Genomic DNA, 27,140 nt, shown 5'->3' with positions numbered 1-27,140 from the left:
TAATACATACAGCCTCGTCAATAGCAAGGGGCGGAGTGTACAGCGAATCTGACTTTTTCCGATCTCTTTTAATGTTTCAAGTCTGGTTTGTTGGTCTATTACAATAGCCCAACACGTAAGAAACGGCGTGTGGTTCTATTGTTACCCACCGTGTTTTAATCACACCGTTCAGTGGGTTTCACAGCGAGTTGTTAGAAAGAAGACCCAGATTTGAGGCGGGTTGATTCTCGGGTTGGTGGTATCATGTCAGCTCCTGGTATGAAGTCTTTCACTGATATTCAATTAACTTCATATCCGAAATCAATCTGATTTTCAGCGCAGATTTATTCTGAAGTGATACTCTACGAGACTGGTACATCTATTCAAAGAACTCTTTTCTTAATAAACATACTCTATAGGAAATATTATTTGAAAATATCTAGTCAGAGAAATAAAGATAACTTTGTTAGAAATTGAGAAGGAAAACTTTATCTACGAAGAATCTTTAAGATCGGAGTGCATAATCTGAGTGCTAAGGAGACCACATCAAGACGTCAGGAATGGCCATATTACCGATGCCCAGGTAAGTCGTTACACTTATACTTTTCGCTCTCACTATACCTCGAATTTATTAGCTGACACTTTGGGGCAAACATGGGTCATTTGCTCACTATGATAGTAACTTTTTAGAAACAATATTACACCACACCCTGTCTTTCCGCTAAAAGATCCCTGTCATAGCAACAAGTGTGGTATTTATGATAGTTTGTATTAATGTAGTAACGTCTGGAAACGTACTTGCTTCAGTGAGCAAACTACTTTTAAAAAAACATCAGCGTATGGTGACTAACATTTCAAGTTTCAGACTCCTGGGATGCAAAAGACGTGAAAGTCCTTTTCATATGTTGCCAACAGCTGAAATGAACTCAGATTATCAAATTAAACTTATATCTATTATATGAAATAAAGTATTTTGAAAATAATGAATATTGGAGACCCCTGTATATTTGTTTTAACTTTATATAAAAGTTATAATACGGTACGATAAGCGTAATAATAGCAATTATTATTAATTACTATAAGGGTTGATTAATGATAAATGTATTTCATTTCAGCTATTGTCATCAAGGCATTTTCTGTTTAATTGGTACAATATTAGAACATAAACAAATCCATATAGTACAGTGTTATAAAATGTATGCATCTGAATTGTCTTCATAGGCCTACTTCTTAAGCTTATCATTCATGTCGTTCAACTCGAGTTTGGACGTAAAAGTATAGTACAAAGTAAACCCCGCGGGCATTGGTGTCTTATTCTTGTCGTTTCCATTTTACTGTTTCGTGTCAATTTCTTAACTTTGAAATGTTAGTGAACGAAATGTGTAAACGATTTCACTCCTCTCAACGATACGAGTTTGTGAATAAGTTTGCCCAACCCGCGACTGACGATCTCGGCCCCGGTAGTTGACCGAGGAAAGCACACCAGCATGATCATGATGACGTGCTTAGAAGCCGGGATGTAATCAAAAGTTATATCTCGTATATCTGCCTTTTATAGTGATGGACCCTTGTTACTGGTTGCCACTTTCTCCATACATAGTTTTAAATGTATTAACGACACAAGTTGCTGAAAATAGTTTCCAGAGAAGTAAATTTAAATTTAACAGAATACATTCATAATTTAAGGAAACATTTTAAAGACAAAGTGCATATAAAACTCGCAAATGATTAAGAGAAAACACACTTCCTTAACTTTCCCTAAGTGCTTTATGTGAATTTGTTATAACATTTTTAATGACTGTGTTGAAAGTATTGGAAAGACAAACAGTTTTAGTAACTACAGTTTATTCAATAAACTATCACTCCGATGTGCACCACCCCATCACCGAGAATAACAAACAAACGTTTTACATTATGAACACTTTTCTAACACATGTCATGTAAAGGGAACTCTCTTTTTCTTCTCCAAAGGAAGTTTGATTTCTGTCATATAACTTATTTGGTATCCATACTCGATACCTCTATACAGATTTTGATGAATAATTGATATATATCCTAGAGTTTATGATCTTGGAAGTGTTGAGTGTATTTCATTTCATTTCATTTTTTTTTATTCTCATAAAATACAGGTAAATGATAGGGTTTGTTGAGAATTAGTACTTTAAAATTACAAGTCAATGGCATAGATCGTGAATAATTTCAAAATACGAATGAGGTATATAGATAGCCAATAATTTCTTGAAAATAATAAGTGTTAAAAAAATGTTCAATTATATCTTCTGTTTAACGTGAACATTGATAAAATTGTTAGAAAAATATATTTGAAAATGAGAATAAAAGGAAAAGGGACAGTTTGTTGGAAATACCATTCAGATCAGAGAGATCCAGATTTTGAGAAAAATTACTCTTCCACACTTATATTTCTGTTTTTATTGGATTAATTTAATCGCCGATATTATATAGCCTTCATTTGAACTTAATATATATCATCATTGTATATAATATATAAACGTATAAACTGCTAAATATGTTAATCAAAGTTTTATAATGGTACAGATTATTCTTTTTTAGTTGTTAATGTATACAGTTGATGATTTTCATACCACGCTTTAAATTAGTCTCATTGATGTTGATGACTTTATTAGAATAGTGGAAACTAAATCATTCTAGATATTATAAGAGTAAAGAAGATGTTAGTCTTCCGCCATGAATACAAATGGAAAGAAAATAACATCCAGAAGACCAGAACGTTCATTAGAGAAAGAGAAATAGAGATTTGATTTTCGTTTCCATTTTCTCTCATATATTTTTTATAAAATAGTGTAAACATAGTACGGATAATTAAACCAAGCAAGCGGAGAATCAATAACCAATAACCCCTTTGCTAAAAAAAGTTATCCAATAAAGTCTACTACCTCTACTACTACTACTACTTAACAGGGGATAAAGAGAAAACGGGACAGGGAAGAATTAGAGGGAAAGATCGAAGAGAATAGTAAAATTAGATAACGCAAAGAAGAGATAAAGGGAAGAATATTTTAGAATACGATTCGCCTCAGGCAATCAGACTATCATCATTATTTATAACTCTGCGATACAAAAAGGGTTCAGCGAGGGAATATATTGTCCCACAATGGCCGCTATTATGTTGTTATTTTTGTGCAATCTGTTCCTAAATTAACATATGCCACTGCTATCTTTGTAGTCTGTTCTAAATTCTTTGGTTAATATTTCAAATAACATGTCAAAGCTTTCGGCGTAATAACCTGTTGAATAATGCATCCTATTCTTCCTGAGAAATAACACATCGGTGATTGATGAATTCCATTTTATTCAACAAATATGAGGCTATCCTTATTATAACGAAATGAAGTAAGAACAAAGCACTTTTGGAAAAAAACTCATGGTAATGGTAATGAGAGAAATCTGAGAGTCGGAAATTCTTCATCTCTCTTTTTTTTCCTCCAAAAAATGTCTCTATACGATAATGTTGACACTCTCTCTCTCTCTCTCTCTCTCTCTCTCTCTCTCCCTCCCTCTCTCTCTCTCCCTTTCCCTTTCCCTCTCTCTCTCTCTTTCTCTCTCTCTCTCTCTCTCTCTCTCTCTCTCTCTCTCCATATATATATATATATATATAAATCTCACTACACATTTCAAGAGTTGTTCATAGCAGCTACACTGTAGTCGCATTGCTCCTGTCAATAAACAATGCTTGGAAGCAATTTGTTTTGGTTTATATCTAATTGTTGCTAAAAAAAATTGATTTGATAAGGTTACCTATACGAAGAGAAACTTGGTTCCACAAACGGCAAAAGAACCAATAGCTACCTAAAGTACAAATTTCATTGTTAGGAAATAAAGTCAAACGTGCATAGCACAATGATTCTAAATCTAACAGTTGGTAGTTGAATTCAAAGGATCTTCTCTTAAAAGTATTGCTGTAGTGTCTATAAAACACAATTGTGTGCATCGTCATTAAATCCGTTATATTTGTTCATTGAAATATGTTTCAGTCAACGAGAAAACCTGGAAAATGAAAGATTTATGACACAATTGCAACAAGCAGATGGGTAGTAAAGAATTTGTTTCAAAGTATTGGTAAACAGATGTGGCCTATATCTAACGGCTTTATAAAAAGCTGTAGCCAAAATCCAACTAATCAATTCGTCTAAAGCTAAGGATAAAGAGGGAAAAAATGATAAATAATTCAATTCCGGTTAAGGATCCCAATCTTTCTGTTCAACTTAGGTTTCAGATTCCTTGACAGTCTTCCAGTTGTGCTCAGTAATACGAGTTTTAGAAGTGTTGGGCCTTCAAAAAAAAATATGAAAGTGTATAATTATTCTTTTCTCCATTGTGACGCTGGGATCATTGTTTGACACACTGTTATTTATTTAATGACAACAAACTGACAACATAAATTGATTGAACCTTTCTATACCCCCATAGGTTCTATTGGACTTCAAATAAGCGTTTCCTTTTAATGGCGTTTACAAAATGAAACTGACACTGACTTGCCTTGCCGAACACATTCACCTAAAGTTTTGAACTTGCATACTGCTTATTTAGATCATATGAAATAACTAATCTCTTTTGTAAGAAATCATAAAACTCGATTCCCTTATGGACCATCAGTTAAATGCGCTTAATGAATAAAATGTCCTAATTTTATTTCTAGTGTGTGCACAGCTAATGTTCTATCATATCATAAATATCTCCTTTAGAGAGGATGGATTATGGATTCAATATTAGATTATCCCCTTTTCATGTAGTGTAATTATTGCACAATTATCTACTTTGGATACATGCATAATTACTCAAGCTTTCATTATATTATTTTAAGAATAAGCTCATTATTAAAGTCGGATATAGCTATGAGGTAATGTAGGAGAACAACATCCATTTAGGAACCAGCTCAATACATCATCGCAGAAAGATATTAAAACGGGGGTAATCACATTAGAATTGAGATTGCATTATCATAGAGGGAATTGGACGGTTGCTTGCATGGTTACACATGGGTGCTGTTAGACACAAGGGATTAATATTCCTGAACGGTCGCTGCTTTTCATTAAGGTTAAGTACCTATCTCGTGCAACGGAGTCGAACATAGAGACAGAGAAAGGGAAGGGGGGATGGGGAAGGGACGGGGAGGATGTGATGAATTTGCTGTTGCTATAGGAGGACAGATCTTATATTTCAGATACATGAATTGTTTGACATACATTTTGTTGTTGATTAAGTTAAGTCAAATCAAGCCGTTGAATCCTATTCATTCTGTAGTTAGAATAAATAAAGGATTTTATAGCTGAAGAATCAAAATCTTGTGGTGGGCATCCCTCTTCCATCATTCATTGATTACCCAAACTTTTTATTTCCCCTGTTTCTTTGTTGTTTTTGTTGTTGTTGCTGCTTTTTTTTTTTTTTTGCTTTTTTTGTTGGGGGGGGGGGGGGTATATTTTAGAAATCCAAACCTACGTATCTATTCACAATCAAATCGTTATTTGTTTCTTCTAGTATTTTCTAGAGCTGTTGGGGGGGGGAACTAGAATAACCCAAGTCACAAGGGGATGTTTTCCATAGTTCTATCATGACTATAGAGTTGAAGTTTTCTTTTAAATCCAAGAAAAGAAACACCGCGATGATGATGATGCAAAAATGATGAGCCGAAACCTAATCATAAAGCTGTCACAGTTCACCTCAAACCTAATTTTCCAATCATCTAAAATGCTAGGGAGATTTTGTTTTATAAAGTGATGTGACATCGTTTATGAGGCGCTCTGATCATTGTTTTGCCCCATTGCCTTTCTCTAAGGGATTGAATGGGATGATGAGTCAGTCAGGGGTGGTTTAGCGAGGAAACCTTTCAAAGATAACTGATTGATTAGATATATGTGTTCAGGAAGATGATTGTTTAGATGTATTGAGGGGAACAACAGAGAAAATGAAGCACACTAGATCAGAAGAAAAAAACAAACAATAATCATATTCTAGAAAATTATTACTTGTATAACTATTGCCAGATAAAAATAAAGGAAAATGTATGTTTATCATTAGGCAAAGTTTATATATCACTGTTAATGATAACAGGTTACATGAAACAATTCTCCTTTGTCCCTATGATATTCTTTACCTTGTTGCTTAGCCTACCAACGATTACAGATAATAATACTTGCTTTCTTTCCAAATACCAAAATACAGTTTATGGAATTAGAATACCAGACCTTTTTTGATGAGCCTGATACCGCCCTTCGTAACATCTCTCATATCGCGCACCTCTCATATCGCACACCACTCTATCCCCCTTTCGCTTTGTGTTTGTCTGTTTGTCAATTTGAACCCCCCCCCCCCCGCCCCATTTTTGTTTCCCTGTATTTTCCTCTTGTTCTCCCCTCCCCCTCCAAAAAAAAAAAAGTTGAATATCATCCCCAGATGAGCAAGTCCCTGAAAAATTGGCTTCAGTCTCCGAAACGCCCCCTCGCCGTCTCTCTCTCTCTCTCTCTCTCTCTCTCTCTCTCTCACTCCCTATGCCTCTCTCTATCTCATGTCTATACTACTCCCTATCTCTTCCCCTCTCCCCCTCCCCTCCCCTCTCCCATCTCTCCTCATCCTCTATATCTCTATATATCTCTTCATCTCTTCGCCTATTTCCGTCTCCGCCCTTCTCTCTCGCTCATCCTCCATCATCAGACAGCCACCACCAAAATCCTGCCATCGCTAGCTATCATTGCTCTGTGCTAATGTGATTAGCTTGCCCCTAGTGGCTCTCCAGTGAGCGGATAAACGTCATATCCTTACTGGTTCTCATCATTTACATGTATTTAAGTGGCTTTAAACTCCCAATTAATCTCGCCTTCTCGCTTGATTGGCCCAGTGTATGGTTAGCGGGTAAACTGGATGCGCTTCGCCAATCCAAGCCCGAGCACTAGCTTTCGAGACACGCTCCTCAGACCAGTGCGCCTCCTCGCTCACTCCTCACGGAACCGATTCAAGCGACGATTTGAAGAAAAAAAGGGGACATGGGAAATAAATAATATGTTTATCGTCTGTGTTCGATTTTTTTTCTTCTTCAAAGTTCCAATTAGATCATGCTTTGCCTTATTTTGTTGCACTGATGAGGAATAAAGTGATAAGTGAGGAGAATGTCAAACTGTATCATGTTAGCGAGAATCGTGATGCAGCTAGTCGAGTGATAACACTTTATAAAAGATTGGATGTATTAGATTACCTATCTCATATCAAATGGATATTACGACACGCGTTTGTTATCATTGCACTCATCTCCGCTCAATGCCTCTAAGAGTACCCTTTCCGAAACTTTTTTTGCTCACAATTGGTTGTCAGATTACCATCACTGTCTGTTTGGAGAAAAAAAAGGGTGCTTTTAACCATCATTTTTAATTACTTTATTTGTTACATGCGTTTCCATATCTGGGTAAAGGGATAAATTTAAACAAAACAAAAGAACCAAGAAGTAACAAAAGAAGTGAGAAATACCACGGACTAGTGCCTGAGGAAAGTAAATCTTGTCAGAGAGTTTATCCTCACTAGTCTGTGATTTGAAATGAAATATAGGCCTGGTATATGTACTCATAACAATCTCTACATAAAAGTAGATAAAAAGATTACCAATACGGTGAATCTCTGAGGTAGTTTGTACTATTCGGATGAGCGAAATAAAAACTAAGGGTACATTATCATCACGCCCCCGACCCCTCAAGGGGGCCAAGGTGTCTCGTTACCTGTCTCCACCCTCATCTCGTATGCACCCAATCGCTTTCGACCCCTCATCCATCACCTCGTTTTCCTTTCTCTTTCGAGCTTTTGGGTTCGTCCATTTCTTACGTGCATGGCCATCCTAAGTTTTGCTCAGCTGTTTACCTTTCAAGCTGTTAATGTCTCTACCATTTCAGTAAGGTCTCCCGTACTCTCTCTCTCTCTCTTTCTTTCTCCTTTCAAATTTTGTATAACTATAGAAATTGACAGATTTAGTAAATTAAAACATAATTGTTGTGGCATTCCCAAAGTACGCAAAAGTGAAATGCCCTCTCCAAATTCTGACCAACCAGAAACCTGTGCCTTACTTTGCCCTTAAAAAAGCAGTCCATAAAATGGGGCCATAGCCATAATCTGATGAAAACAGAGATTGATTATATGCTAAACAAATCAGGGTATATATCAGACACCTATTAAAAATGTTAAATCTAGAACAAATCAGAATAAAAAAATTATTAAAAAGTAATAGCTTAAAATAATTGTTTATTTTAGTTCGAATAGTTATGATTTTATTACTCCCCTCCGCTTGTTGCAAGGAATTATCTACAGAGATCTAATCTATATCGGCATGAAGCCTTTATTTCTACATTCTGTCACTTTCCAATCCCAGTTTCAGATACGCCTTAGACCACATTTCTCTTAAAATTAAAAGATAAATAAAATTAAATAAATGTTTTTTTAACCAGGCAGTTACATCCAACATTTTTTCTCAAAATGATTTCTACAATTTGTTCAGGTATTCATTTTTCAGACCGTTTATTTGTTGAATGTAAATTCATCATGACAATGTACAATCATGGATGCTTCTACCAAGGGAAGACTGTTAAGGAATTTGGAGTAAACTTACAAAAAAAAAACTGATTTTAGCTTTAGAAGAGAGTGCGAGAAGTTTGGAGACACGTTATCTCCTCAATTACGAAATTTGAGCTCTCTTCCTTTTTCACTCCCCATGAAAATAATTTGAAAGTGATATAATCTCGCTAATAAAAAAAAAACTATGTAAGAGAGAGAGAGAGAGAGAGAGAGAGAAGACATCGTTTAATATGATTACATGTCATCTCATGGGACACAGGGTACTAGCTGTGTTTCATCGACAGTGTGAGAGCAACCCCTCGGGCAGATCAACCGGTGCGCATACACCAATCGCTTCGATGACACGAGCAATATTTTTCGAATGGGTGCTTCATAATACATTTAATATTTGGAGTTTGGCGCACACTGAGAGGCGGCAATGTTGAATCAATCGTTTTAATATGATGCAATGGTATTAAGAGGGAAATAGCAATAAGAAGGCGTTAAGTGGATTAGTGTTACTACCTGGAGGGGATGTGATGTCTCCTCGGAGGAAAGTGGGGTCATATGCCTCGAGATAGATGGAATGGAAGAGGAAGAAAGATGAAGAGGAAAAGAGAGAGAAAGAGTGATAAACAGAAAGTAACAGATATTACAGGGTAGGGGAGAAGAGTTGAAAGAAGGGAGGAAAGGGGAGTGGTGAGTGCCCCCCCTCCACTTTTCCCATAATACTTATTTTAAAAAACGGTCATATAACCGGAAACATTTCGAAATATAATTCAAAATTAAATTTAAAATTTAGAATGTAAATATGTCCCCCTTTCCATACAATCATCATTATTTTCTAAACATTTTAGTTTTCTGTAATATATGAAATATCCCCTTTCATTTTTTAAGTGACTCCTTTTGAAGTTCATCTAAAATACCCCTTATTTCTCTCTCTCTTTCTCTCTCTCTCTTACTGCTGAACAAATCGTATTTTGTGCTTTTATGATCGAAAATCAATATTTTGTTTTGATCTCTAAATTAACGCACCATGCATTTCAAATGAAATCTGAGTAGCAAATGATTTGTTGTTTGCATAAATCTCAATCGCGAGATTTTTCCCCATTTAGACATGAATGAAATATGTTTTGCACAATTTAGCACAACGTCAATGATATCAAGTTCCGTTTCGTATAAAATAACTCACGGCAAACTGTTCGCAAGTATAGGAAATAAGGATTAGTTTTATTTTCAAGTAGATAGTGGATGGTATCGGAAAATAGCCAAAGAAATAGCAGAGTAGAGCAAAAAAAGGAGAGAGATGTTTCTTGTTTTTCTTCCATCGGACAGAGGAAGGAGCGAACGTGGACACGGTGAAAGAGCATCGGAAAGAGTAGAAGAGATGAGACACGGATTAGTTCAGGGAGTTAAGGGAGAGAGAGAGAGAGACAGAGAGAGAGAGAGAGAGAGAGGGGGAGGGGGAGGGGACAGGGAGAAAGAAAGAAATAACTTGAGATTTAGGAGAGAGATAGAAAGAGAAAGAGATAAAAGTGGAAAAGATAGAGATAATTTATGGATTGAGAGAGGACAAGTGGAGGTTACCCCCTAGTTTCGTAAAGGGAACGTGAACAGGTCAACATCAATCTTTTAAATGTTATATCCATTATGGATGATCGATCATCTAGTGGCATAAAACAATATCACACATCACTTTAACAACATGATAGTGATTCTTGTTATAGATTAGGCAATAAATGCGATGTCATCGGGTCGATTTACTCCCATCTACAATCCGTTAAAAGCCGCATCCAATTTGAGCATTTAACCGCCTCACTGAGCACCATCACTATTTTATATAATAGAATGCATGGAAAATAAACGTGTTGGGGGAGATAATAGAACTAGAGGGGTTTCTGTTTTGCACCAGCAACGATTATTTCTCAAGGTCTAAATGAATTGATTCTTATGCAAGATTTCTTCATGAAATTTTGATTGTTTTCTTTCATTACTTTAGCGTTCTCGCCCAACAAAAAACAATCTGTCGGGACAATTTCTCTTTTGTAGATATTGATGACTGCGCACCATGGAATTTTCTCTTTGTCATAAACTTACTTTGTTGAAATATGTTTTGAGAAGTGTTTTTATTTATCCTTTATCTCATAAATAGTGAATTTCCCGAGGTTGGTCCGACTTTTGTGAATCATAAGAATTATAGACAAATCTATCTCGGTTCGATTGGTTTTTTGCACACTAAAACAAATAACAATCGTCTCTGAAATGGTTTATAATTAAACAAAAATCCAAAATTTCCCAAGATATTTAGTCTTTGTGCTTTCAAGTAAATCCAAAACACATTATTAAAAAAGAAAAAAGGGGCTGCAGTTATAATTATATGAAACTAAGCACACAATGTGGTATATTTGTAGTAAGTAAACCAACATTAGAAATAGAGCACCAACACGAAATCGACTTTAAGGCCACTAATTGTAAAAGTCTTTTTCATGCGTATTCAATTTTTACATTATGTGGGTACGCATGAGAAAGCTAAACGCTTCAGAAGAAGAAAATTAAACGATATCCTGGATTGCGATTTTCTTTATTGACGGAAGGGAAGAACAAGAGCACATATGTGACATTCCCATTAGAATTATTGATGTGCTCGACATAATTATTAATACTCAGTTCGTAATTCTCTATTTTCGGTTAAAAAATATTTAATTTTAAAAGAGAGAGAGGGGAAGAAGTCAAATAAAGTATGATTTGATGATTGTTTTATTGTGTGTACGCGATCAATAGAGAACAAACGTTATCGAACTGTTTGCCTGCAAGCGCTTTTATTACAAATTTCATTTTTATCGTGTTCTCTATAGAGCTGTTGCTAAAGTGAATTCACATATACGGACAATTTGTTTTGTTTTTATACTAATAATCAGTTCGTTTCTGACTACTCTATCCACATGACCAAGTGGTTTTCAATGGACTGTCTATTTTCCTTCTTACATGAAATTAACAGATAAAGGTTCCATTTCATGACATTCAGTTTAATGTCGACGGTGATGATGGTGATGATGGTGATGATGGTGATGATGATAATGATGATAATGATGATAATAATAATAGGTAGAAGAAGACGAAGAAGAAGAAGAAGAAGAAGAAGAAGAATAATAATAAGAAGAAGAAGAAGAACAACAAAAAAAAAAAAAAAAAAGAAGAACTTAAGAAGAAGAACGACGAGAATGATAATGATAGTGATTATAAAGCTAAAAATCCTATAACGTTGGTAATAATGATAACACTCATACTTATCATCCATAGCCCAACCCCTCACAAATCGAATCCTCTTTCTATCAATCTCATAATGGATATCATGATGAAAACTGACATGATGTGAGCTAATAATGGCATCATCATCATCCCAACTGGTTGCGGCAGCTAGCTAGGCTGGCTGGCTTGCCTCTGGTCAACAATCCAAGATTGTATCATCGCGCTAGTAATCTCCTCTTGATATCTCAATAAGACCAATCATAAAATCCAATCAAATTAAGTGTCTCTGATTAGCTCTTCATATACCTGGCAAACAAGTGTGAAGTATGGATAGCCAACTGTGGGCATAAAGACCACACCTTTGTGTGTCCTCACTCACACGAAGGATTTAACCGGGATTAAATATCACTGTTTCCCCACTGCAAATAAGTTGTTATATTATTCACTTTAATTGTGTATGCTAACTGTTACGTGTGTCAAGCTTTATGTCTGATATAGAAAACATTTCCATCTCCTCTAATCATAAATAATTGCATATTCTAGACGCTTCTAGACCTGTTGCCGGCAACAGACGTGTTGCTGTGATATTTTATATTAACGGTAGACATAGAGGCATTCAAAGTCATTAATTATTGGAAATCTTCTTTGTTTTGTTTTTTACTATCGTCTGCTCAGAATTGGGAGGGCATTAAGCCATGCAATTTTAAATATAATTAATGCTTTGTTCAGACAATGCTTACCAATGGATACATCAAAATACATGTATTATTAAATAAAATAAATGTCTCTCTCTCTCTCTCTCCCCCCTCTCTCTCTCTCTCTCTCTCTCTCTCTCCCCTCTCTCTCTCTCTCTCTCTATGCTTTAAGTACCCTTCCCATCTTTTCATTGGATTGTCTTATATTGAGAAAGATAATTATGGATTAACAAGTCATGATTAACGGGAGATCTTCTTTTACCACCTCAACGATGCAGTTTGTTGATTAGTGGCAATGTAAAGAAACATCATTTTGTTTGAAACAAAGCTCTTTGGTAACATTTCAACCTGCTGTTTGAATTACACATTCTATAATAACTTATCAAAAAGTAGATTTGAATGTCCGGATAAAAACAGTATTGGAAAGAATCAGATCTTACTCCTTTCACGTTCAGACTCTATTCGTACTCTTTCCCCGTGAGATCAATGCCCATGCGAAAACCTAAAAATTAAAAACTAAGGGGTATAGGTAATATCCAATCAATACTGTATTTTATGTGGATTCCGTTTCAATTTGATTCCACAGTCCTAATAATCATCATAACTGTTTTCTGTTATTTATATTTGGGTTTCATATCAGAGTAATTCTATAAGCATGATATTAATCATGATCTTCTATATTTCTATTTTATTTTTCTCTTTTTCAGACTACCGCTCCCGTTATGGCCTCATCCTCCTCCCGTGTTAGCCGCGGGAACCTCGCCAAACTCATCCGACACTCTTATGACTTTCCGATCTCCCCTCCCATTCCATACTCAAATGTTCCCCATGGGTCAGGTCAGTCTAAGCGCCCCTTTCCCCCGTGGCATGCCCGGTGTCTTCTCAGCTTCATCGCAAGCAGGTAGAGGCATGCCCAACACCTTCCATCCAGAATTCCTTAAAGCACATGCCCCTTTCCCGGGCCGTCGAGCTTACACCAGACCACACAGCGAAATCCCATCCCCGTCGCCACCGTCGAGAATCTCCGTGTCGCCCGTACACCCCCTGCATCATCTGACATCACCTCTTGGTCGGAAGGTACCCGGAGTGTCAAGCAGGGTCGATGGGAGCGATACGCTGGAACAGCGGGAGACGTTTAATTTCTCAGCATCGGATCTTGAATGCGCCTTGTACGGATACCTTCGGGGGAGTACAGGACAGGAGAGGTATCCAGGCTGTGCTATGTCGGGTCTCCCTTCACACCGGACGGGTAAGACCTTCTTTCTCTATCTTACAGATATTCTTCCTACTAAGAAATGGAAAAGGGAAAGGGAGAAATAAAAGAAGAGAGAGAGATGGAGAGGGAGATAGACACGCACGCACACCGCACACCGCACACACGCAAGCACTTACACACACGCACGCACGCACAGAGAAAAGTCTGGCGACAGAAAGAAGCACGACAAACAATTAACATCCAAAGGAGATAATGAGAGAGAGGGAGAGAAAGAGAAAGGGTCGAACACACATACACACACACACACTCACACGCGCACGTTGACACACACACATACACACAAGCTGAGAGATATATCGTGAGACACATACAGTCATGTTAGAAGTTAGGAGCTAATGCTTCAGGTGAACCTGTATAGGAAAGAGTGAGAGAAGGAAAGACAGACAGACAAACAGAGAGAAACAGAGACATACAGCTGACAAAGCATTTAGAGAGGGATATTAAAGACAGATATAGAGACAGACAGGCTGCCTGATAGAGACAGAGACGAATAACAGGCAGATAGAAAGACAGAAATTGTTCACACTTATTCCATAATAAGGAAACAACAAGATTTTAAGGAATTAACTAGTATAATAACCTACCATAATCATGAAATAATGTTGGGTAATCCGAATGCATGGTATCTGTTACATATTTTACCGTAGATGAGTGCAGCTGTCTAGCTAGCACAGTGCTATTAGTTGTCGCCATTTTAGGTCTCAAACAAAGAAAAGTCAGTGCATGCCAATATGCTTCCTATTATGTTGGTGATAATGTAATCCTAATAAAATAAATCCGTTGAAAACGCATGTCGCTGCACTGAATCTTTTACAGATCAACAGTAATATAATCTACAGGCATGGCGCTTCCCTAAGTGCGACTATTTATAAAATTAAACATTATGGCTCTACATGCATTGATGAAATCATTATGTAAAAGCATTGAACATAATAGGACTATAAATTTTGGAGCAACTAAAGGCACCACTTTCTCACCATTAAAAGAGCGACAAGTTATGCACTTTAGCACAGAGAATATTGCTTTACAAATATGTAATAAGATTTATTAGTGCACTTCCACACATTTATGTGGAATGAAGAGGAAAGCAAGAAATAAGAAGGAAAATATAGGGAGAAACGGTTGGGTGGAGAAGACGGGAGCTAGGATAAGAGAATTAAAACATGCAAACATGAGTTGTAAATGGAAATAGAGTTATTATTACTATAAGAACAATCTTGAATCTTCGCGCGAATATAGCTTCATTCTCAAGTTAACAGGTAAAGTATTCGTTGGGCATACCAACGCAGAACACGGCTTTACAAGGCTTTAAAAAAATTGCAGAATTTGCGGTTAGAAATGCTCGATATCAAAATTATTCGGCATGTTATGACCGAGTTGGGTGCAAGACCACTTTGGTAACTAGTACCCTCGATCGTGTTGGACACTTGTTATTAGTGAGTACAGTGTATGAACGAACACATGAATCTATGAATAGAAAGATTAATAAAACAGAGTTGGAGGATAAATATAATCAAAATATTTTGCTGCCACACGTACAAAAAAGAAAGAAATAATCTAGAAAAATAAAAAAAAATTATAAGCGAAAAATCAAACTAAAAAAGCACCTGTCGTACGAAAATAACCGCAAACGAAAAAAGAGCAAACGAAAAGTGAGAAAATAGATCTTTATAAAGAAGAGGTTATAAGACAAGGATAGTCGAAATAATAACTGGTCCTATGGGCATCATGTGTCCTTGTTTGCTTTCTTAGGCAGATCGGTACAAATCTGATCCAGTTATTCACGGAATTGGTCAACATTCCTGGGTAATAATGATAGAAGCCTGATGATATGCGGTCAAGTCAGGGACATTAAGTACTGCTTCACAATTTCATTATCTAAAAGATTTTTAATCTTTCTACCTCGAAGGTCAGATATTTTGCTGCTAGTATTTTCATTCGCCACAAAAATGACTTCTAATTGTAAGTTGTATTGTTGTTTTGACCGCGATCACTTTTAACTGTTTCGATCTTTAGCCATAACAAATCAAAACATGGCGGTGACATGAATAGTTCTTAACATCTGACACATTTGCCCTTAAATTTAGTCACCCTTTCATTGCAAAGGCTTCATTAAAACGAATAGCTGTTTGGATTACGTTTACCAAATATCTTTGTTCAATTGAATTATTCGATTAGTTTTTATACAAGATGGTATGATTGCGCAAAGTTATTTCATATCTTACACAGATTTAACGCACAACTTCAGAAGCTCGAGACTTGTCCGCTATTACATCGACAAAGTTATATATCATTATTATTTTGAAAATAAAAAACTCAATAATGAAAGTACAAAATATAATACTGAAATGACCAATACAATATGTAAACATAATATGTTATAATACCAAAATTTCCTCAATAGTCGCCTTGTTATTAAAGAAAAGGCAGACTACTTTCTATACGATATGCGTTGTCTTATTCGCCATCTTATTTTGACCACATAATGAATGGCTACATTGTGTGACTGTGTCAGTATAAACCTAGCTTTCTTCAAAACTTGTTTTCTATCTGTATACGTGACTAGACATTAATTAGCCTAAACTTTCTCAGCTATTGACAAATATGTGTTTCTATGATAGAGTTAATAACTCTTTCCATTGTACAATGTTGTTTGTGATCCATTTGAGTTAAATTCTTGAGCATTCCCCTCTTGGCAGTAATGGTCGGGGTTGTTTTCTCCGACGGAATGTTGTTCTATATTGCTTTGAGAACTACCTATATAGATTCCCTCCCTATTAGAATGCTCACCTTGTGGCCCACAGGACCTTTACCCCTTCATTCACTACTACGGAATTGCTTCCTTTAACATCTTCTTATAATACTTTTCGGCTGTAACTTCGTTTTGTTTGTCGATGTATTTGTTGGTCTTAAACCAACGTCTTTAACGTCAAATTGAATTCGTAGCTCGTCTCTTTCAACCCTCGAACTGGGGGCTATTTTCTGGGGTTTCGACTTTTCTGGAACTGTTGTGCTTTATGCGGCTGAAAAACATCGGCTTTAGAGGCACAATGCTATAAGAGGAACACCTAATTTTCTTGGGACAATGGCTCTTTTATGATTGGAGATGATACCTGTAAAGAGTCATCATGTTTACTCGGGCCGAGCAAAGCCGCAGGCTGCGTGCGCCCAGATGGGTATAAAAGACCCCACCAAACACACGCACAGGTACGGGGTAGAATAGAGTGGATTATAGTCTTTTCTCCCTTCTAAGGACCTCTTAAGAGCATGACTTTGGATGAAAAGAGGCGATTTGCGGCAATTATGAAAGAGGTGCGTGTCTCGCCGTTAGAATAGTGGTACAGGTAGCCGAACTGGGCATTATAATGGGATCAAAAAGCGATGACCCCCTTTGGAGGTAATTGAATAAATACAAAGACCTAATCATGTTTGCCTGACCATCGAAGTTATCGGAATACGGGTATCATTCAAAACGGTGAAAACTGAAGAATGTCAAACCTTTGCATTCTGGTCTTTAGAAAAGTAATTGGAGACTCTATGACGAAAACAGATGAAGGGAAAACATGATGGTTTTAATGAATGACCCTGTTGCGAATCCAAATAACTTTTTCTTTGTCTTATTGTGGTGGGGGACGAGCAGTCTTTATTTCCCTTGTCGTGTTGAATTTGCAATCAATTTTAGAGGACGCGCTGATCAAAAATATCGTTTACATGAATCATCATATAAACAATTATCATCTCATTTGAGAGAAAATTACCAACAATTACGCGAATACCGGACCGTAAAAATAACAAACCTTACAGTTTTCCCTTTTGAAAGTAATAGCACCATGTTTACATGATTCTATCAGTTTGATGTTTCTTCTAAAAACATACCCCCTATCTTTATCTCTCTCTCTCTCTCTCTCTCTCTCTCTCTCTGTTGGTTTATCTGTCTCTCCCTCACTGTTTATTTTCTACTTCTCCATTAATTTTTTGTTCTTTTATTTTCGTTCGCCTTTGTTATTTTCTATTCGATATTATTAATTGATGTTTTCTATAATCATTTTCGATTTTTGTTTTGATATTTTACTTTGTTTGTTTGTTTCTTGCTCTCATTATTGTTTTTCTCCATGTCTGAAAATGTGCTTTTACATTTCATAACGATTGGTACTAGACGATATGGATATACTGTTACCCTAAGCACAGCAGACATGAAAATTCCACAAATAAATACACAAGCCCTATTTTACAACCAAAGCTCAATATTTTTCCAGTATCAGTATTGAGGAGTGGATCCAACCGACATGACTGGAATAATGAATATCGATTCACTTCGTTTTCTTACTACACCTCGAACAATACGATGATAATCTCTTTTCTTAAAGATAATGATCCTTACCCCAAACCACGATGGTAGTGGCAAACCTCCAAGCACCTTTAATACCTTTCACTTCTCCCCTTTACCGCGGAATACCGATAAGTACAGGTGCGTCTAAGTTTCCTTTTCCTTAGCTTGTACAAGCTGAGATTTAAACCCTTTTGTACTTGAAGGTTAGGCTTTAGAATTACTTCCTTCTTTAAATCTTGGAGATCATTACTTCGTTCATTATAAGAAAAGGGAGGCGTTAACTTGGATGGATTAAAGGGTCTTCTATGTAGTCGTATTGTTTAGGTATAAACTCGTCATATTCGGACTATCAGTATACAGACGGAGGACTGCTAATGATTTTGAAGCCATCAATTGAGGAGGCGGATATGACAAAGTTATACAAACTGTCTTATAAAATGTGTAGCGTATTGTCCTTCCCAATATTATAATTCAGGCTCACGTTGAATAATTCAAACCACCCTAAATATGTAACAGCCAGTGAATAATTCTTGCCACAATATTACTCGAAATCTACAATATCGGGTTTTTTTCTTCGAAATCTCCGCAAATTGGAATTGGATGGCCTGGAAAATAGAAAATATATATATTACCTTTTTTTAGTGGATTTCTGAATTTCTGTCATGCGCCTTCGCCTAATTTGTTATGATGATTACATTCAGCAGGGACTTTAGATTCTGATGTTTTTAGAGCGCGTACCTAAGCAAATATCACATTTTCAATTTAGGATAAAAGGCTAGTAATATCAGGAATATATCCCTGGTAATATTAAGCTTTAAATTTGAATTTCAAACAACAACACATATTTATAAAAGAATGTTTTTTAGCTGTTTGAAAGGACACTTAGTTCAAAAGTCACCATTTGATGTAAAGAACCTTGAAAGTAAATAGGTCATTCTCCAGCACTTATTGATAGTGTAACTCTTTGATCAGAGTCTTTTATTTGCCTTCTATAGTTCTTGCTTATTTGCCCAGTAAACTCATACGATTTGGACATTTTAATTGGTTGTAATTTATTTTCTGCATCCTATCGTACTTTCTAAGTCGAAATCACAGGAAACATTTCAATTAGAGGAATCACAAATAAAAGGTTAGATCAAGTGAACACCGTAAAAGGCATATCACCAGTAAATTACCTCCGGTATATCCACAAAAAGATAGATAAATGACAAACTATTGAATTCCTTCACTCTCTAAGCCTTATCTCGATAAATCACCTCGTCCTTGTCAGAAAGCGTCTTTATCCATTCGTATAGCAGTATGGTGGTTAAGCCTTATGGGAATCCCGCAAACGTCGTGAGCAAATACTGAGAGAGAAGAAAATCTTTATAATTTGAGCATGTCTTCACTAAAATGGTCGTTATCTTCTTTCAAGTACACTGAACAACCTCAATTGTTAAGCTAGACTATAAACTTAAAACTATTTCGGGTAGGCTTCATATGGACTTCTTTAAGTTAGTTAGGATTGGTGAACAAACAAGGTGGGCTAACTCATCCCAGTCCAGCTGGACTACCAGTCATTAGTTACTCGACTGGTCAAACTACCTAGTAAACAACATGTATATTGCAGACCTTCTTAACAAAAACAAGCTACTCCGTTTCCAGTTATCTAAGTTAATAAAGACAAGTACATTAACTGTAAGTTCAGCACTTAATTGTAACTAGTAAAACAAAATATACTAAAAATAACCTCCGCGAATCTCTTTAAGCTACTCCGACATTTTGCTTGACTAGTTTTCAGTGTGTCGTTTTAAAAGACATTTTGTATTGTTTTGTTCGGATATTTTGTATCTTGGTCAGTCGAACAGATTCCTCGGTTAAGTCACATTTGCCATGAAGAAAAAACATAAATACAAATCAATTCCATCATATTATGTGCTATGGCAGTTTGCTTATTGTCATTAGCTGCGAAAATATATCTAATTACTGTAAAAGGTGCAATCATTGATATTCATTTGTCACGAAACAAATAAAAAAGAGAAAGACGTTTGAATATAGCAAAAGGTATTTCTATGCATTACTGTATAGATAACTAAAATATGATCTTATTAAATTTCTACCTTTTTTTTCTATAGATGACAAGCTCTCGGCATCGCCATCGACATCGAAGAAGGTACCGAAAATGGAATCAAGTCCAGGAGAAGATAAGAATTCTGGAATTCTTTCTCAGAAGCTAGGTGATGTCAATGCAGCAGATTTACCAGAAGGTAAAGAAAATTGGAATTTTGTCATTTATCACTTCAATGCTATTACATTACTTTTCTCGAGTCATGTCTTCATTACTAATAGTGACAATAAATCAAATGAAAATCATCATTTGTAAGAGATCGAGACATTCTAACTAATTTTATTGTTTTTAATTTTGAACAATCAAATGTTTTATTGTATAATTATGTTTACATTTCTTTTATCATTCTTTTTTTTAAGATATCAAGCAAATCTAATGCAACGGTGTGAAAATGATTGAGCTATTTCAAAGAGAATGTGGCTAAGATTAATACAAGCTGTTCAATTATCATTTTCAGGCTTGCATAAATTTTGAAACGTCATGGTATTTGAGGTGGAGTTAAGCATTATCTAATCTAAATGTAGAGAAAATGGTTATTTTAGATAACAACAAAATTATATATATATAATTAATTTGCATTTGCATTCATTTTTGACAGGCCTGGCTATTTTGAGATCGAGTTTAGGCAGGATGTCGCCTCATTACAGTGTATTCTGCCAGCAAACAGTGATCTTGAAAGGAACCCGATTTGGACCTTTTACAGGGAGAGTAATACATCCCAGTGAGATCAAGTCACATGACGATACCAGCCTCATGTGGGAGGTAAGCAACACTAAACAAGAAAACAAATGAACGAACGAACGATAAAACGAATAGAATTAAAATATATGGTTTCGTGATCTAATTTTCTGTTGCATATTATAAAATCACTGACAAAACAATCAGTTGTATGACCGAGAACCTTGCCTCGGTGAGATAGTGTAGACCAATGAAATGATCCCTCATAATCATCACTGTATAAAATAATATTCTATATAATATGATGATATATTCACGGCTTTGTTTGATCTTGTCTTGTACATTAACATCGATCAATATATAAGGAGGTTTTGGGGTAATTGTTAGGCAATGGTTGACCTTTTGATAAACCATCCCCCCTCCCTCTTTACTGCCTCCCCTTCTCTATCCCCATCTCCTCCACTCCTGAGCACATCGGATTTATTTCATATCAATTTCCTAGTCAATTTCATCCAACCTATTACTTCCTTATCTCCAAAATCGTTATCGCATATAGCATTTTAAAGAAAATTGACACATGTTATACGGACGTTCATTTCAGCATCAATTCTTATTTCAACTCTCTATTTACACTCTACACGTGCGCATATAGCTTACCCCTTAGTCAACACGTTATAGCTTCACACCGTATCAATATTTACACTTTATTCTTTTTCATAATTCTTTGGCAATCTGATTTGAAGAGCTTTTAGCGAGGATTTAATCAGAAATGTCTGAGCAGACGACATTAGAGTCAATATTCCGATTGGCGATAAATGCGTGGAAGTCACGTACTAAATTCCAAACATTGCGCCTGGCTCTGCGAGCTTCATACGCCATAGTTATCGACAAAACTTGCACCTGATTACATGTTTGTCCTACAAGGTTTGCCCAAATATTGCAGGGTATTCTAAAATACGAATCCGTAATTGTCAAATTTTCGAGATTATCGATCAATATGCACTCGGCACTGAATAAGCCTGCGATTTACAGGGATTGACTGTAATATGCAGTCATTCATTTGTCATTTAAATCTATCTAGGACAGAACTGTCCGCATTCAAAATGTCTTTTACTATTTGTCTATACTTGTCTCACCCTTTCCACCGTACCCGCACCCCCTCGCGCTCTCTCTCGCTCTCTCTCTCTCTCTCTGTCTCTCTCTCCCTCCCTCTTTTTTTTGTTCTCTCTCTCTCCCTTTTTATCTCTGAATCCCTTATAACTGTCAATTGTGATTTCCAACTCGCTCTATCACCCTCTTTCTCTCTACATTCCCCTTTCCACCAGCCTTTTCAACACCCCATATTCCGCCCCGTTCTATCATGTCGCTCATGCATTACCCCCCCCCCCCCCCCCCCCCCCCCCTCTCTCTCTCTCTCTCTCTCTCTCTCTCTCTCTCTCTCTCTCTCTCTCTCTCTCTCTCTATATATATATATATATATTGTATTTCATTTGAATCTTTGTGCGAACCATTATCTCACAATGGGTTTCTCTTTTCCCTTCATCATTTATTGTGTAGATTTTCAAGGATGGTAAACTGAGTCACTTCATAGACGGTCGACAGGGTGCTTTCTCTTGGATGAGCTTGATCAAGTGCGCCCGCTACGCCCAAGAGCAAAATCTGATAGCGGTTCAAGTCGATGACAAAATATCATACGAAGCTTGCAAAGATATTCCACGGGTAAGGCACGAATGAAGATGCATTATTGACATTTTTGCTCATGATTAAGAGTATTAATATTTCTTTCATTCAAAGCACAATTCCAAAATCTTATTAAAAATTGATGCAATGCTTTCGATCTTCCAGATGAAAGAGGGTATTACATTCTTAGACTATTAATATGATAGATTGAATAGAACATGACAGTGATATTATAGGAGGGAGGCGTGATCTAAACGGCAGAACTTGATTGGGATATGACTTAATTAATTTCACGAATAATAATGATAAAAAGAGAAGTAACGACCACTACCAGACTACAATATGTTACAACATTTAGGGTTATATGGAAACAACATTTTAGTGAAAATTCCAACAAAATTTAATATCATGAAAATCCTACAACTACAAGATGATAGAGAAATGTTTCGATTCTCAAAATACTTTAACATCCTGAATAATAATAGACCCACTTTACCTTCCTTTTTGATTTTTTTTTTACGTTATTATCATTTTCTTTCATAATTTTAGGGGACTGAACTTCTCGTTTGGTATGGGGACTCATATCTTCAATTCATGGGCATACCCATCGCTTTGAAAGACGCCAACCGCGGTCAAACAGGTTTAGGCAACGAAGAGAATATTGACGGTAAGTCTCCATTTTCTGTCCCATCGTTTTGTAACCATTTCTCTAGATCATTATTGAATTATTCTATTATTTCCTTTCCAATATATTGTTCTTTCTCTTCTTTTGTGTTTTATAATTTCTACCCCTATTACTTTGTTTCTTCTTCCTTGCTATCTTGAATGTATTTTTTTCATTGTATTTTCCTGTTATTCATAACTTCACATCTGCAGGAATTCATTTGTCATATCCTCTTCCTTTTCCTCTTTCTCATCATTTTTGTATTCCTTGTCACCCTTTTGAAGTTTTTGTTGTTGATGTCTTATGTTACCTACACGTAACTCAAAAAACAGAGATTCAGCTGAAAATTGAGGATTATGTCCGAAAAGTTGTACGTGTCCGTAAAGTGACTAGCAATATTTATTTAACACCATCATGATCCAGTAATAATTCGGTGTCAGTGGAGCAAGGAGTTTTGCAACATTATAGATGACGTGCTTAGAGTCCCGAAGATTTATAGATGTCATTATAAGTTTCGAAGTATCATTCGATAGTGCATCAAAATGAAAGCAAATTTGTTTATTAGTGCATTACAGGTCAAACAGGTGTCTGTGTGTCATTTTAGTTTTGTTAGTTTTTTTCAGTTTTTTTATTTAATTTCCTTGATCCTTATCCCGGCTGAGGCCAATCGTGCTTTGTAGGACATTTTGGACTGTTTCCATCATTTTCATCTAAATCATGAATTGTAACGTGTCTTTTACGAACATAGCTAACAAGGTGTTAAAATAGTCACAATGATAACGTGTTCTCTTCCCAAGTACATTATAATCGTTTCCACGATGTTTCATATCTCAGAGAAAAGATAATAAAATGATCATTATAACGTTGTTGTTACTTAGAATCTGCTGGTTACCACTGCGACCGATGTGGAAAGGTGTTTGCATACAAGGACTACCGTGATAAACATCTCAAGTACACCCGGTGTGTGGATCAGGGGGACAGAAAGTTCCCTTGTCACCTCTGCAAACGATCCTTTGAGAAGCGAGACAGGCTTCGAATCCACATCCTGCATGTACACCAGAAGCACCGACCACACAAGTGCACTGTGTGCGGAAAGAGCTTCTCTCAGGTACGGCAGATCCAACATATTGACTATTGAGTAATCCTCATGTAGTTCTTCCGAATAAATTTCTTCTTCTTTATACCCAAACCACGATAATCATCATAGGTCATGGCTTTAAAGAGACGTTATCAGCAGAATAATTTTAGAAAGGCGTTACCCTTTGGACGAGGGGAGTCTCACTCAGCACACTATATGCCTTCTAATGTTAACCACCCGTAACCAGTGACATTTTCGATGTGAAAATCTCTCTCTACATGGCTGTATAGAGGTGTTTCTTGAACGACACCTGTTTAGTGACGATGTTAAGAAGTATAAAGGTATACAACTGGACATTTCGTTCTAAATTCCTTTTATTTGACCGGTTTAAAGATTTAAACGATGCCTGTCAATGTTCTGGTTATGAAATAATGTATTTGCATATTGACTTTATCGGGGTTCTTTGTTTTACTTTATCAACAGTCATCAAGTCTAAACAAGCATCTCCGAGTGCACTCTGGTGAACGCCCCTACAAATGCGTGTACTGCGGCAAAGCTTTCACAGCCTCCAGTATCCTTCGAACTCACCTCCGACAACACTCGGGCGAGAAGCCGTTCAAGTGTCGCCATTGCGGCAAGGCATTCGCATCACACGCTGCTCATGATAGTCATGTCCGTCGAACCCACGCCAAGGAGAAGCCAAGTGTGTGTCAATTCTGCGGGAAAACCTTCCCACAGTCCTACGAACTGAAGTTCCATCTCAAAATCCATGAAGGTAAATGAGCTTCAGATACCTCTACATGTTTCTATAACCATGATTATAAAATCCCGAATAAATCATAGCTACGGCCACATCAATATTACACCCGTTATCTCGTCTTTTTGATATTTGTATTTTGTCAGATATCGTCTGAAGATAGAAATCTCTTTTCTTTTCTTTTCTTTTTTTTAAATAGTTTCTGAGTAAGAAACATCAAACTGTCCATTCGATGTCCTTTTAGTGCCAGCTCTCTAGAAACGACATCGTTCGTCACCAGGAAAGGTCAAGTGGAATGTTCGGATAAATCAAATGTTCATGTTTATATATTGACAGAACATTAATTCAATGACCTCTTCATAATATTATTTTGATTTTTTAACGGGCACGTTTAAAACTATAGCCATGATCAGGCCTGATGTAATCTCTGGACTTCGCTATGTCTTGTGACGTAGAGGGCAATAGTCGAAATTATGCCCGCACTTTTGACCAGTCAGAAGCGAAATTATCCTAACATGCGATGTTTCTTTCTCTCTCTCTCTCTCTCTCTCTCTCTCTCTCTTTCTCTCTCAGGCGAGGCGAAGCCCTATTTGTGTGAAGGGTGCAACCAGAATTTTGCTACCTTAGCAGCAAGAGACAACCATCTATCAAGTCTCGAGTGTTCCCGATTCACTCCGCAGCACGTAGCCTACCTCGGCATCGACTCGTTTCCTCCAGCACCCTCCACTCCGGGGGCAGCATCCGTCGCCTCGACATCCAGCAACGGAAGCGGAAGCAGCTTCGGGACGTCGTCGCGCGGGTCAAACCTAGAGGTCAATGCGGGAGATTTTCACAGTCACGTGGGTGTTACGTCATCATTTGCTGACGAGAATGATAACATCCCGGGGAGTGGTATGCTGTTACCAAACACACCTATGCCATTCAACAGAAACATGAATGTGAAATGATCTAGTAACAAATTAAAGTCTTTGACAAAACATCGAGGAACTGCTTTCCAGCTGATAAACAGACGTACATAATAACAATTCAGATGAATATCTGATAATAATAAGAATAATGGGGGGGGGGGGTTTGTAGTGTATAGGCCTACAGCGTTTATCATGCTCATGTCTGTCAGACTTGACACTCCTGCATGGCGCTTCACAATTATTATCCCGACTTTAGCACGGCTACTTTTGTGGCGCTCTAGCATCTTAAGGAATTAATTCCTGCCTGGCACCCATTTCTCTCACCTGGAATTAGTATGAAAATATAGTTAAAAGTCTTGCCAAAGGACATTAGTGCCGAGGGGGTACTGGAACCGCGAACCATGACTTTGAGATCCACAGTCCGGTGACGTATCCACTATCATTTATTTCTTTCTTTTTTCTCATAAAAACTGGTTCATTCCGAGAAGACGAGTTATTATCAACCATCCTCCACCTTTTTATTTCAAATGGCTTTACATTTTCTTGATCAAAAAGACCCACTGGTATCATATGGAAAAAAGGATAATTTTCTAATCTTCTAACAAAATCAGTCTTATACATGTGTGTATAATAAATGGGTAGTAACGTTTATTATCAATGTTCATTCCAACTTGTTTATGTGTTGGTTAGGAGAGGTAATATATTTCTACAATTGCTTACATGCCTCTCACCATTCACGTTTGATTTTGTTTGTCAAAAACATTTAGTAAGTAACACGATTGCAAGAACTTTCGAGAAATCATGTAAGACCATGTGTCGTACTGTTGGCACATTTCAATTGTGTCAATAGGTGGCGCACAAGGCTATTGAAATTACCTTAATTTTTTTTTAGAAGGCAAAGTAATTCGTATCGTATGCACAATAGGTTAAACCGTCAGGGATGTAGATTAACATGTAACTCGAATTAACAATTACACATAATAGTTATCTTACTTCTTTGGTATAGACTATAATAATAATTATAGGCAGATGTAACGCCTGCATGAATGTCAGATGTACATCGACAGCATTACAGTATTATCATTGTATATTGATTGATGTTTTAATCCGTATTTGAAATGAATTAGGATGTAATGTCAGGTTGTTTTAGGACAGGTTACGTCTACGTATA

General features: G+C 36.6%; 1 protein-coding gene across 1 annotated transcript; it reads left to right on the top strand.

Annotated features, from left to right (window-relative positions):
* LOC589453 (PR domain zinc finger protein 14) lies at window positions 1-26,121 on the top strand. Its single transcript, XM_789091.5, has 9 exons — window positions 1-562; window positions 13,199-13,740; window positions 20,212-20,343; window positions 20,803-20,966; window positions 22,440-22,601; window positions 23,112-23,229; window positions 24,105-24,334; window positions 24,788-25,079; window positions 25,635-26,121. The coding sequence occupies exons 1-9, from the start codon at window positions 540-542 to the stop codon at window positions 26,006-26,008; spliced, it is 2,037 nt and encodes a 678-aa protein (XP_794184.4). The 5' UTR covers window positions 1-539; the 3' UTR covers window positions 26,009-26,121.
* Window positions 26,122-27,140: the final 1,019 nt, after the last annotated feature.

This window comes from Strongylocentrotus purpuratus, unplaced genomic scaffold (assembly GCF_000002235.5).
Source record: "Strongylocentrotus purpuratus isolate Spur 01 unplaced genomic scaffold, Spur_5.0 spur5_scaffold_7, whole genome shotgun sequence".
In the NCBI taxonomy this organism is placed as follows: Eukaryota; Metazoa; Echinodermata; class Echinoidea; order Camarodonta; family Strongylocentrotidae; genus Strongylocentrotus; species Strongylocentrotus purpuratus.
The sequence above is the reverse complement of the archived record's forward strand: the minus strand, read 5'-3'. Positions and strand labels throughout refer to the sequence as shown.

Bases quoted from the DNA above. Each gene is read 5' to 3' on its own strand.
- LOC589453 (XM_789091.5), top strand. From the start codon at position 540: ATGGCCATATTACCGATGCCCAG. The intron at 563-13,198 runs GTAAGTCGTTAC...TCTCTTTTTCAG, and splicing joins GCCATATTACCGATGCCCAG to ACTACCGCTCCCGTTATGGC. The intron at 13,741-20,211 runs GTAAGACCTTCT...TTTTTTCTATAG, and splicing joins TCTCCCTTCACACCGGACGG to ATGACAAGCTCTCGGCATCG.